Source organism: Ochotona curzoniae, unplaced genomic scaffold (assembly GCF_017591425.1).
Source record: "Ochotona curzoniae isolate NIBS_2020 unplaced genomic scaffold, NIBS_Ocur_1.0 scaffold_3835, whole genome shotgun sequence".
Taxonomy (NCBI): domain Eukaryota; kingdom Metazoa; phylum Chordata; class Mammalia; order Lagomorpha; family Ochotonidae; genus Ochotona; species Ochotona curzoniae.
The window spans coordinates 25657085-25669371 of NW_024467114.1; the positions used below are offsets into that span (position 1 = coordinate 25657085).

At 41.3% G+C, this 12287-nt stretch overlaps 1 protein-coding gene across 12 annotated transcripts in view; it reads right to left on the minus strand.

Annotated features, from left to right (window-relative positions):
• Positions 1-12287, minus strand: part of TAX1BP1 (Tax1 binding protein 1) — a 59905-nt gene that overhangs the window by 17557 nt on the left and 30061 nt on the right. For 6 of the 12 annotated variants that reach the window (XM_040964602.1, XM_040964600.1, XM_040964598.1 and 3 more), the window contains exons 7-11: positions 11099-11284; positions 8703-8927; positions 8070-8216; positions 6268-6391; positions 5341-5441 (exon numbers count right to left, since the gene is read on the minus strand). In XM_040964602.1, the coding sequence (XP_040820536.1) occupies positions 5341-5441; positions 6268-6391; positions 8070-8216; positions 8703-8927; positions 11099-11284 (783 nt within the window). Of the gene's footprint in view, positions 1-5340; positions 5445-6267; positions 6392-8069; positions 8217-8702; positions 8928-11098; positions 11285-12287 lie in introns of all 12 variants that reach the window. The other 6 variants (XM_040964594.1, XM_040964604.1, XM_040964595.1 and 3 more) reach the window with 2 other exon arrangements.

Here is a 12287-nt window from a genome sequence, read left to right on the forward strand (position 1 = left end):
CCACTAGAAGACTGCATAGCCACACACCACAATAGTGTGTACCTTTCTAAAAACCTTGACCTGGAAACACATTATAATAAGGAAAAACTGTCAGGATTCATTAACGGAAAAATCAAGCTGGACTATGAAAAATATAATATAACACCATTTTCATTTGTGAATTATTTTACACAATTACACGTTTTTTTGTGTCTGTGTATTCTAGAAAAATATAATCCATAATAGTAGTAGCCCTCATATCTGGAAATTGGTATCATCAAGGTGCCTTCTAACATCTCTATTCTTTATTCCTATAACACCATAACCTTTTACTTTAAGTATATATAACTTTTGCAAAAAGCAGAAATAAAAATCAGCCATTTATAATGCTGCAGTTTCCAGGCACTGATAAACACAACTCCAGACATTCTTGATGAAAGCAACTTCAAGGCTTACTTGTAATACATTTCTCTTTGAATCAAGGTATCGCAAAGAGTTAGAAATCTTGACAAAGGCCTGAAACAGTGGCCTGGACTCGCCTTACATGCTCTGGGATCCCATATGGGCACTGGATCTAACCCTGGCAGCCCCACTTCCCATCCAGCTCCCTGCCTGTGGCCTGGGAAAGCAGTCGAGGACAGCACAAAGCCTTGGGACCCTGCACCTGTGTGGGAGACCTGGAGGAAGTTCCTGGCTCCTGGCTTCGGAACAGCACAGCACCAGCCGTTGGGGTCACTTGGGGAGTGAATCATCAGATGGAAGACCTTCCTCTCTGTCTTTCCTCCTCTCTGTATATCTGACTTTGTAATAAAAATAAACAAAAAAACAAAACAAAAAAACTTGACAAAAAGGTAAAAGGGCAACTTTATAGGTATGCTCTGAGCAAGTGGAGAAAAACTATATAAGACTAGAATAACTGAATACCCATGGCATAGATTCCATATTTCATACAATACACAAAAATTAACTAAAAAATGGTTCATAGAGCTCAATGAAAAACCTGATTACAAAACTTCTTCAAAACAATGTAAAAGAAAAATGTTATCATCCTAGATCAGGTAACAAAAATAAAATAAAATAATAAATTTATACACTGTACTTTATCAAGTTTAAACTTTTACTTTTCTAAAAATGCCTTTAAGGAAAAAAGGCAGTAAGCCACAGATTTGGAGAAAATATTCATCACATACATATAAAGCAAAAGACTTGCATCCTCAATTGTCTTTACAAAAGACTCACCACTCAATTTTCACATTTTGTAACAAAAACCAGTTTTTGAAGGGTTGAAACATCTTATGGCTAATAATGGTTTCACAACTACAGGTAAACTCAGCCTCTTTGAATACTGCAAACAAACTTTTTGCTGTATGGCCATGATCACATTAAGAGGAATAAACCTGTCTGATCTCCAGGTTAGATCATTAGAGAATGCTATACTCGATATAGGTCCTTCTCAAGGTTTGGTAGTCCTGTTGCCTTAAAATCTGGGGAACTGGGCTCCACATAGTAGCCTAGTAGCTTAAGACCTCACCTTGCATGTGCCAAGATCCCTTACAGGCGCAGTTCTAATCCTAGCTGCTTCACTTCTAATTCAGCTCCTTGACTGGGGCCTGGAAAAGCAGTAGAGGGCAGCCCAAAGCCATGGGACCCTGCACCTGCATGGGAGACCCAAGGAGGCTCCTGATTCGTGGCTTCAGATTGGCTCAGCTCCAGCCGTTACAGCTACTTGGGGAGTGAACCAACGGACGAAAGACCTTGTCTCTCCTCTCTGAGAAAATCTGCCTTTCATTGAAAATAGATAAGTTTTAAAAAGTGGAACTGTGGGGCCAGCAATGTGGCACAGTAGGTAAAACCATCCCGTCATACCAGTATCCCATATTGGTACCTACTACTCCCATAACTTTATTGGAAACAGTGAAGCAGCGGAAGGTCCTTCAAGTCAGAGTCGCTGCACTCACATGGGAGACCTGGAGGAGGTTCCTGGCTTCAACCTGGCACAGCCATAACTGTTTAGTCACCGGGGAATAAACTGGCAGATGGAAGTGCTCTCCTCTTCCATGTGACTGTGTATATTCTCTATCTCTAGCTGTGCCTTTCATTTTTGTTGATGATGGTGGTGGTGGTTTTTTTTTTTCCCTAAGATCTACTTATTTTTATTTGAAAGGCAGACCTACAGAAAGAAAAAGTAACAAAGATTTTCCATCTGCTGACACACTCCTCAAATGGCCACAATGGTCAAAGCTGAGCCAAACTGAAGGAAGGAGACAGGAGCTTTTTCCAGGACTCCCGTATAGGTACAGAGTCCCCAGAGTTTGGGCCATCCTGTACTGCTTTTCCAGGCCATGAGTAGGGAATTTGGATTGTGAGAATAGAGCAGCCAGGACATGAACCAGCACCCATATGGGATGCCACAATGGCTTCCAGTTGTGCCATTCAAATCAATAATATATACATTTGGGCCCGGCGAGGTGGCACAAGTGGTTAAGGTCCTCGCCTTGCACACCCGGGATCCCATATGGGCGCCGGTTCTATCCCAGCAGCCCTGCTTCCCCTCCAGCTCCCTGCTTGTGGCCTAGGAAAGCAGTGGATGATGGCCCAAAGCTTTGGGACCCTGCACCCGCGTGGGAGACCCGGAAGAGGCTCCTGGCTTCGGATCGGCATAGTATCGGCCTTTGCGCTCACTTGGGGAGTGAATTAGAAGATCTTCTTGTCTCTCCTCTCTGTATATCTGCCTTTCCAATAAAAAAAATAATAAAAATAAATCTTTAAAAAAATAAGAATATATACATTTTATAAAACAACAGAGGTGGGAGGGAAGCCAGCATTTTGGCACAGCAGGCTACTCCCTCATCCCTGCAGCACTGGCCTCCCATATTAGCACTAGTTCAGTCCCAGCTGCTCCACTTCTGATACTGATCTCTTTATGGCCTGGGAAAGCAGTCGAGGAGAGCCCAAGGCCTTGGAACCCTGCACCCATGTGGGAGATGCAGAAGAAGCTCCTGGCTCCCAGCTTCAAACTGGCTCAGCTCTGACTTTGCAGCCATTGGGAAAATAAATCAACAGATGGGAAGACCTTCTCTCTATCTCTACTTCTCTCTGTAAAATTTGCCTTTCAAATAAAAATAAACAAAACTGTAAATAAAAGCAAAAAAACCCAGGGAATCTTTACTCTGCCAAGGCCCATTTAGATGTTTATAACATAACTTGAGGGTCATATGAATGATCAACTTACAAATCAGTTTGCTATGTGTAAGTACTGTGGCAATCCTGGCATACCATAGGAGTGCCAGTTTGAGTCCCACCTAGCTCCATGCCAATGTACCTGAGAAATAGCAGGGGCCCCTGCCACCCACTGGGGAAAACTGGGTGGAGCTCTGGGATCCTGGCTCTGGCATGGCCTAGCTCCAGCCAACTGCTGCCATTTGGGGAGTAAAGCAGCAACAGGTAGGTATTACTGCTCTGTGTTCCCCTCTCTAACTCTGCCTTTCAAACTATATAGATCATTACCCACAGGCCCTACATTTCCTATCCCATTATCAAAGCAGATCCTTTAATAGTTCTCATGGTTTGCTCATGTCTGAAAGGTCAGCTGTGGTAGCATGGGACATGTAACTGGTAAGCAACCACCACCTGATTTTCCACCTTTGTAATAGTTAATCACCTTCAGTCTAGTTTCCAGGTCAATCACTAAGGCCATGCTGAACAAGTTAGTGTTAGATTAAATCAACAAGGGGAAGGTAGAAATCAAGAGAATGCACATTACAAGATGCATAAGGCTGCTACTGATATAATGGGGCACGCTGTTCTAAAGCAAACTTCCTGTTGCTAAGTGAAAGGAACAATGTTTCTTTTATTTTTATAAAAAGCACAGTATAGTAATAATACAAAGCAGTATTACAACTGTTATTATGTATCGTATACACAGGGTACTCAAAAAATGGACAGGAAACAGAATTAGAAGGTATATATTGGCACAAAAAATTGTGACACTTAAGCAGATTTATTTGCTAATACATATTTTTCCCTAAATTTCTCAAGACCATTCATAACTGTGTCACACTTTTATTTGGCAGCAAAGGTCTAGATACACCAGACTCACGGCAAACGCCTGTGTAACACAAAGGTCTAGATGCACCAGACTCACGGCAAACGCCTGCGTAACAAATGCCCTCTGCTGCGACATCACTAGGCCATGTTTCGGCTCCTTCACAGCCTTAGGGAAGGGTCATGTGTACAGGCAGTCCATTCTTGACTAGACTATCCTTACACAGCACATGACTGCAATCCTGAGTCTCAGAAAAATCCTCAAGCAACCAGTTCAGTTCAATGTTTCACTAAGATTTCATTATATGTATAAAAACATTTTAAGTCAATTACTACAGCAAAATTGAGCTAACCTGTGAATTGTTGCTCTGAACTGTACCCTCTTCATAAATACAGCAAAATGCCCATTAAGTAAACAATAAATACACAAATGTAAGACATTTCTTCTTAACTTTCCTTTCTACTCCCAAACAGGTATAAAAGCATTGTTCCTTGTCCCTTAGATTCCAGGAAAGTACACAATGCTGCAAAATGAAGTGTGAATGATCATACTTAACATAATCAAAACAAGAAAAATCTCATTTAATTAACATGTCCTTTTTTAAATGTGCAAATAGGGACCCGGCACAGTGGCCTAGCGGCTAAAACTCCTCGCTTTGTACACGCTGGGATCCCATATGAATGTGCCCATTCTGATCCTGGCCATAACGCTTCCCTTCCTGCTCCCTGCTTGTGGCCTGGGAAAGCAGTGCAGGACGGCCCAAGGCCCTGGGACCATGCATCCTCAGGGGGAAACCTGGAGGTGGCTCTGGGCTCCTAGCTTTGGACTGGCTCAGCTCCGGCCACTTGGGGAGTGAATCAGTGGGCAGAAGATCTTCCTGTCTCTCCTCTCTGTACAGCTGACTTTCCAATAAAAATAAATAAGTCTTTCTTTTTTAATGTGCAAATACAGCACTTTAAAGCTGTAGTAACATTATTTGCTATTACTACAACAAATTTAAAGAGTACTTCCTTTTATAAAGATCATTTTCCACATGTCTGAATGTATTACTTGCCCATTACCCTAATGTGAACATTATATCACATCAACTGAAAATAATGACTTCAGGATTGTGATTTTATGTATAGCCCTTTATCAACAGGGACACAAAAATCCTCAACATTCCCCAAATCATAAATAACAGAGTATGAGGATGAATATAAAAAATTAACCACCCCCCCAAAAAAAATTTAACCCAGTATACAAACACTTAAAATAGTAAAGGTAAAGCCAGCCACTTATATTTGGTAAACTTTTCATGTTAAGAGCTAACTCACCTGCAAGAGTTGTTTACATTTATTGTATTTTTCTGTTTTGTCAGCAATTTCTTTGTTCATTTCACAGACTTGTCCCTTGGTCAGCACATCAAAATCTGCCTCTGTTGTAACAAAGCAGAAAATAAAAATGTTAAAAGTATTTTACTACTTCTCTTTCCTTCCAAAATAATTTATGGGTAAGTAACAAATACTGATAGAAAGAAATTTATTCATACTAAAATATAAACTAAAAAATTTTAAATGTCAGTTTGATCAAAGACAAGTTCATATTCAATAGTTCTTATATAATTGGATATGGAAAGGAAAAAAGCAACACTCCAAAACCACATTTTAAAATCATTCCTCTAAGTTCTTTACTGCCACTCACTAAACAGTCTACAAAGGTACAGAGTAGAATATTTATATTTTAAAGATTAAAACATTGGGACCACACTGGCCTAATGGGTTAAGCTACCACCTGCAGGACCAGCATCCCATGTATGTCTGCTTTGAGTCCTAGACACTCCCACTCCAGCAAAGGCATCTGGGAAGGCAGCAGGGCACGGCCCAGGTGCTTGGGCCCTGTACCCACCTGGGTGATGCGGAGGAAGATCTGGGCTCGTGACTTGGGCTTGGCACAGCCCTGGCCGGTATGCCCGTAGGCTTTAAAATTCCGTAATAGTACAAGGAATTTAAAATACAAATTCAAGTTTTCATCTGTCCTATATGTTGTCCAAGGAGGATTTTTAAAGCACCAACTAATTTTTTTTAACAGAGCATTTGTATGAAATAGTTTACTGTTTATTTTAACACAGGACATCATCTTACATTTACCCTTACTGTTCCTTCACTGATAACACAGTATTTCATACTTACACGTGGAAGGCAGCAACACACAGGGCTCTTCAAAGCAAGACACCCTTTACAAGCAGTCTACCAGGTTTTTACCTGCAGCTAGGGCTGGGTTTACGTCTGCAGTGGCAGCAGCACTGGCTGTCTCAGTGTTGATGGAAGCATCGTTCACTTTCTGCTGATTGCCCATTTTCTTTGTGAAGCTATTATTATTATTGGCCTATTAAAAATGTTAACAAAAAATTGTTAAATGGGTTATTGGTTGCATCATATTACCTTTCTTCAGTGACTATATAACAGAACTGTGGAACCACTCAAATTTTAAGTATGTTTCTTCTATACTTCCAGCATTATGTCACATGGCAAACTTTATGCTCAAATAAATATAGTCTAAGAACCCAAATTTAAAAAAACACACTTCAGGCCTGGTGGCATAGCCTAGTGGCTGAAGTTCTCACCTTGCATATGCCCAGATCGCATATGGAAACCAGTTCACACAGAGACTACTATACTTCCCATCCAGCTCCGTGCTTGGGGCCTGGACAGGATAAAGCCTTGGGATCCTGCACTCATGTGGGAAACCCAGAAGAAGCTCCTGGCTATGGATCAGCTCAGCTCTGGCCACTGTGGAAACTTGAAGAGTGAACCACCAGGCAGAAGATCTGTCTGTTTCTCCTCTCTGTAAATCTGCCTTTCCAATGAGAATTAATAAATCTTTCTAAACACACACACTTCATTTCTAGGACTTGGTCACATGGAAAGCCTTGTACTCAAATATCAGTTTAAGAACCCACATTAAAACACACACTTTGGGCCTAGTGTGGTAGCTTAGTGGCTAAAGTTCGTGCCTTGCATGTCCCAGGATATATGGACACCAGTCCACATACTGACTGCTCCACATCCCACCCAGCTCCCTGCAAGAATGGGACAAAACCTTGGGACCTTGCACCCACGTGCTTTGGATCAGCTCAGCTGTGGCCACTGTGGCCACGTGGGGAGCAAACCACCAGATCTTCGTCTCTCCTCCCTATAAAACTGCCTTTCTAATAAAATAAATCTTTAAAAACACACACAAAAACAAAAACATTCTGCTTTACTGAATATATCACTACTTGTTCCCAAAGAGAATACTTTAAAAAGGGGGGCCCGACACAACAGCCTAGCAGTTAGTCTTCGCCTTCCATGAGCCAGGATCCATGCATATGGGCGCAGGTTCTAATCCCAGCTGCTCTGCTTCCCATTCAGTTCCCTGCCTGTGGCCTGGGAAAGCAGTCAAGGACGGCCCAAAGCCTTGGGCCCTGCACCCGCATGGGAGACCTGGAGGAAGCTCCAGCCTCCTGGCTTTGGATTGGCTCAGCTCCAGCAATTGAAGCGGCTTGGGAGTGAACCATTAGACAAAAGATCTTCCTCTCTGTCTCTCCTCCTCTCTGTATATCTGACTTTCCAATAAAAATAAATAAATCTTAAAAAAAACAAGGGGTAACACTCTTACTACTTTGTCAACATGGAAGAACTTAAGCAATGACAGCTGAGAAGTCATCTGAGACCCCAGAAGATGATCAACAGCGAATTCCAATAAAGACAGGCTGCACTGTCTCAATAGAGACGCAATAATATGAACTGGGTTTCAAGCAACAAAGATATCCACGAACTAAGCAGGACATATTCTAGAAGAATGTGCTCTCCTGTTTTGCCGTTACCCTGGTTGCTTTAGTTGGTTCTCCAGAAAATTAGAATTTCATATTTTAAGAGTTACCATTAGAATACATAGAGTGGTAACTTAAAATCTGTAAAAGATGAGTTAAACTAAATGGCTGATGTTCAGAAAATTACAAATTTAATTTGCAAACAAAAACAGATAAAGAAGATACTTTACTATGGATGAATCAAATACTTACTGATTGGTCTGAAAGTTTGTTTATTTGTTTTTGAAGCCTCTGACATTCCTTAAATTTTTCTTTGTAATGATCTGCAGCCATTTGGAGACGAAGTTTCAGATCTTCAACTTCTCTTCTCAGTTCATGTTCCACTGTGTCACTCTTTTCCTAGGAAGTAAACACACATTTCCCTTAAGAAAGGTAACAGTAAATCTCAACTTTACTTTCCATTTTTTTCTTTCTGAGTCTTAATTTCTGTTTGTTGGATTTTGGCTACAGAGTCATATTAGCTCATGCAATAAATTCAGTTTTCTGTCTTAGGACTAGATTCAATTTACAGTTAGAGAAAAAAAAAAACCCACCTACTGAGGAGCAATTACTTCTCATAGCATTTTATGAAGTTGCTACTCAAGTCCACACAAAACACAACACCAAACTACTTTAACAGAGCAGCTTCTACTCAGCACTACAAATTAGTTATGGAAGTTTTCTTAAACATACATTTCAACCTAAGAGGTTAAAATGACTAGAATGAATGAAAACCTAAAATTTTCTAATAAAATATCTGACTTAGTTTAATTCATTCTTTTGTGTTAATGGTTTTTCTATCAACAAGGAAATTCAAAAATTTTTTTCAAAACTAATTTGTTTTACCTGATCTTTTTTAACTGCGTTCAGTTTAAGTTCTGCCATTGCATCAGCTAAGCGCTGTTTCACTTTCTCATTCTCCAAGCGTGCAGTATGTAGATCTGCTATGGTTTTATCTCGCACATTCACAGCATCACTAAGTTCTTTAGCCAAAAAGGCAACCTCCTGTCGAGTTGCTTGAGCCTGTTCTTCTGCTTTACGAAGTTGCTCTTTTAAGAGAAATGTATCTTCCTGAAGGCAAATAAATGTATTTGTAAATCAGCCATTCAAATAAAAGCAGAAACACACACTTTTTACACATATTAAATCAGACCCATCTCTGCATGACTTCAATGACACATGTCTAGAAAGCCGAAGCTCCAACCTCACTCCAGATTCTTCCTGCAAACAACCCTGCCCAGTGTCCTGGCTACTACTCTGTACGTCAGAAACTCAAGTGTGTCAGGAACTGAAGCCCTGACTAATGGTGAGACCCACAGGAAAACTCCTGTTCCCCAAGATCTCTCCAACTTCAACTACTTCATTTTTATGATTACCAACAACAATTTCAAAAACTTCTTTGTAACACCAAAAAGTTTAATTAAAACCCATCTCCTACTTTCTAATCCAGCAGACATCAATATAAACCTACCATTTCATATCATTAATGAACACACAAAATAGGTTTACAATCTAGTTTTTTAAAGTTATACAAATAATGCTGATAAATTACCAAATATTTCAAGAATTAAAACTATCAGATATGAAATTGTTATTAATGAAATATTATAAATACAACAAATCTGATTTTTAAATCTCTACTAAAATATCATAAATATCAAGGGGAAAAATGCAAACCAATGTTGTTTTTTAAATCGTAAGTTCCTTAAAATGATACACAAATAATTACTTGCAAAGTATTTGTAGAGGCAACACTAATACATACTTTCAATTTCCATAAGAGAAAAAAAACCTAATGAAAATTTGTCAACTATTCACAAATAAGTAATAATATTCTGATCTAAACAACTTTTCTAATTAATAGGGGGAAAACCCAAATAAAAATTGATAAAAGCATCAACACAAAAATTTAACATAAGTGGATACAATGCATTAAAAAACTCATAATAAGCAAGTAAGTTACACTGAATACCACTAAGCATGGCAGGGCCATGACACTAACCAACACTCAAGAAAACCAGGTCCGGGGGTAAATTCTGTTGGGGATGTGTGGGCCCAACCCTGTGGAAATACATGTCCCACTAGTTAACTCAAGGGTTGGGGTGGTGAGCTAGCTATCACTCACAGGTACAGGGAACGACAACGTTCTGGGCAGAGCCAGGCTGCAACACCCGCATGTGTATTCTAAAACAGGGTGAAGGGTGGGCCAGGCTACAATGTTCACCTGCTCATACGATGCCAAGATAGAAGGGCAGACTATGCCGGGCACTGGCCTAACACCCACTGGCATCTATGAGATCTGGGTCTGGGAGTAGCCCAAGTGAGGGAACTTGGGAAATTCCCCTAATGGGTCATAACTCTGATGATCACATGCTTCAGGACTGGAGGTTAGGCAAGCTGGGCAAAGTAGCTCCAACTATTGGCTAATGTGTGGGTTGGTTATGGAAGGGGACAGACCAGGCAGGGCCGAGCAAACCTTAGCTCACTAGCAAGAACAGAAATCCAGCTGGAGAACAGGTCATGCCGAGCTAGGCTCTTACACCTACTGGTTGGCATGAGCCAGGGATGGAAATACACTGAGCAGGGCCAGATTCCAGCACGTGCCAGTGAGAATAGGGATGGGGGCAGGCCAGGTCACGGCAGACTACAGCATTTAGGTTAAGGCCAAGACAGGTGAGTGGCTATGCCAACCTGGATCAGAGCAACTACTGGCACATGCGCAATCTATGGCTAGGAAGAAGCCTGGTTAGGGAGCAAAGGGGACACCCTGGCTGGGTTGGGGTTCCCACTGGTGAGTGTGAAGGCCAGAGTGGGAGCTGCATTCCGGACTGCACATAGCTGCAGTGTCCCTTGGCACAAGTGTGGACAGGGGCTGGGTGCACCAGGCTGGGCTGGACTCCAGCACCCACTGGTGCTCGTGAGGACCAGGACAGGTGTAGGATGGGCTTAGCTAGGTCTCTGTCCATACTGAGCCAAGTGTGAGCTGTGTCTGGGTGTGGGCCAGGCTTGGCTGGGCTGAAATTTTATAGCCATCTGGGGAAAGAAACAGTGAATGGGAGCTCATGTTTGCTATCGTGTTCTGTCTCAGCTTTTCAAACAAAATGAACAAAAAAAATGCTGAATGTAATCAATTAAAAAAAATACTGAGAAGAATTAAAAATCAAAGTAAGCAAATCATATATAGTTAATAGAGATATATCTTATCTCCATCAATCTCAAATACATATTGTGAAAGTACTTACCTTATTTGAGGCTGTTAGCAGGAAAGTTCTTTGCAGATTTTCCTTTTCAGCCAAACACATCTGCAGTCTTCCAATTTCTTCTTTGAAATGAGTAATAGCACTTTCCTTGTTCCCATCTAAATTCTTTAAAGTCTGGACCTCTGACACAAGCTTGGTATTTTCAATTTCTGTGTTCTTCAGATGTACCTGGTAACAACATTTGAAAATGAAGAGGATAGTCTAACTTCATGAACTAAGTTAAATAAAACTAAGATGCTGTTATTTCTCTTCAGCCCACAATGATCAAAGGAAGGGACCAGGAGTGAGGAGATTCAAGGAACAGACACAGCTTTGCTAAGCTTTCTTTCTTCCCACAGAGGTTAATTCTATGCTCTCACCTCAATACCGGACATCCAATGTCTATTCCTCTGACATAATGATTTTAGGTTCTATTTTTTAAAAAATGTTCACTGGGGCCCGGCGCGGTGGCGCAAGTGGTTAAGTCCTCGCCTTGCATGCCCGGGATCCCATATGGGCGCCGGTTCTAATCCCGGCAGCCCCGCTTCCCTTCCAGCTCCCTGCCTGTGGCCCGGGAAAGCAGTCGAGGACGGCCCAAGGCTTTGGGACCCTGCACCCGCGTGGGAGACCCGGAAGAGGCTCCTGGCTTCGGATCGGCATAGTATCGGCCCGTTGCGCTCACTTGGGGAGTGAATCATCGGACGGAAGATCTTCCTCTCTGTCTCTCCTCTCTGTATGTCCGCCTTTCCAATAAAAAATAATAAAAATAAATCTTTAAAAAAAAAAAAAATGCTCACTGGAGTAGGCTGCTCTCTTGAGGAAATAGATGTTACAGGCACACTCAGATACGAGAACAGGACCAAATTCTGGAAAACTGTAGGAGGACATTGTGACCCTCAGTCAGCAGGCACAGGATTACAGTTGATTGGACAATATTTGTATGATAAACAACTGAATCGGTGCCTTTTGTGTGCCTTTCTTGAGAACAACCAAAAGACTACCTTTTGTACACCTGATGGGATATCATTTGTGTAAGAACAGTTGAGTGAAAAGTATGTGTATGAGAACACCTGGTGGAATATACAAGACAAAAGGAGTTCCAAACAAAAGCACAGAAACAGTTGATGGGTTTGTTGATGAGCTAAAAACCTCCACCCTAGTACTATAGACCCTCAGTGTATAAAGTCTGTTG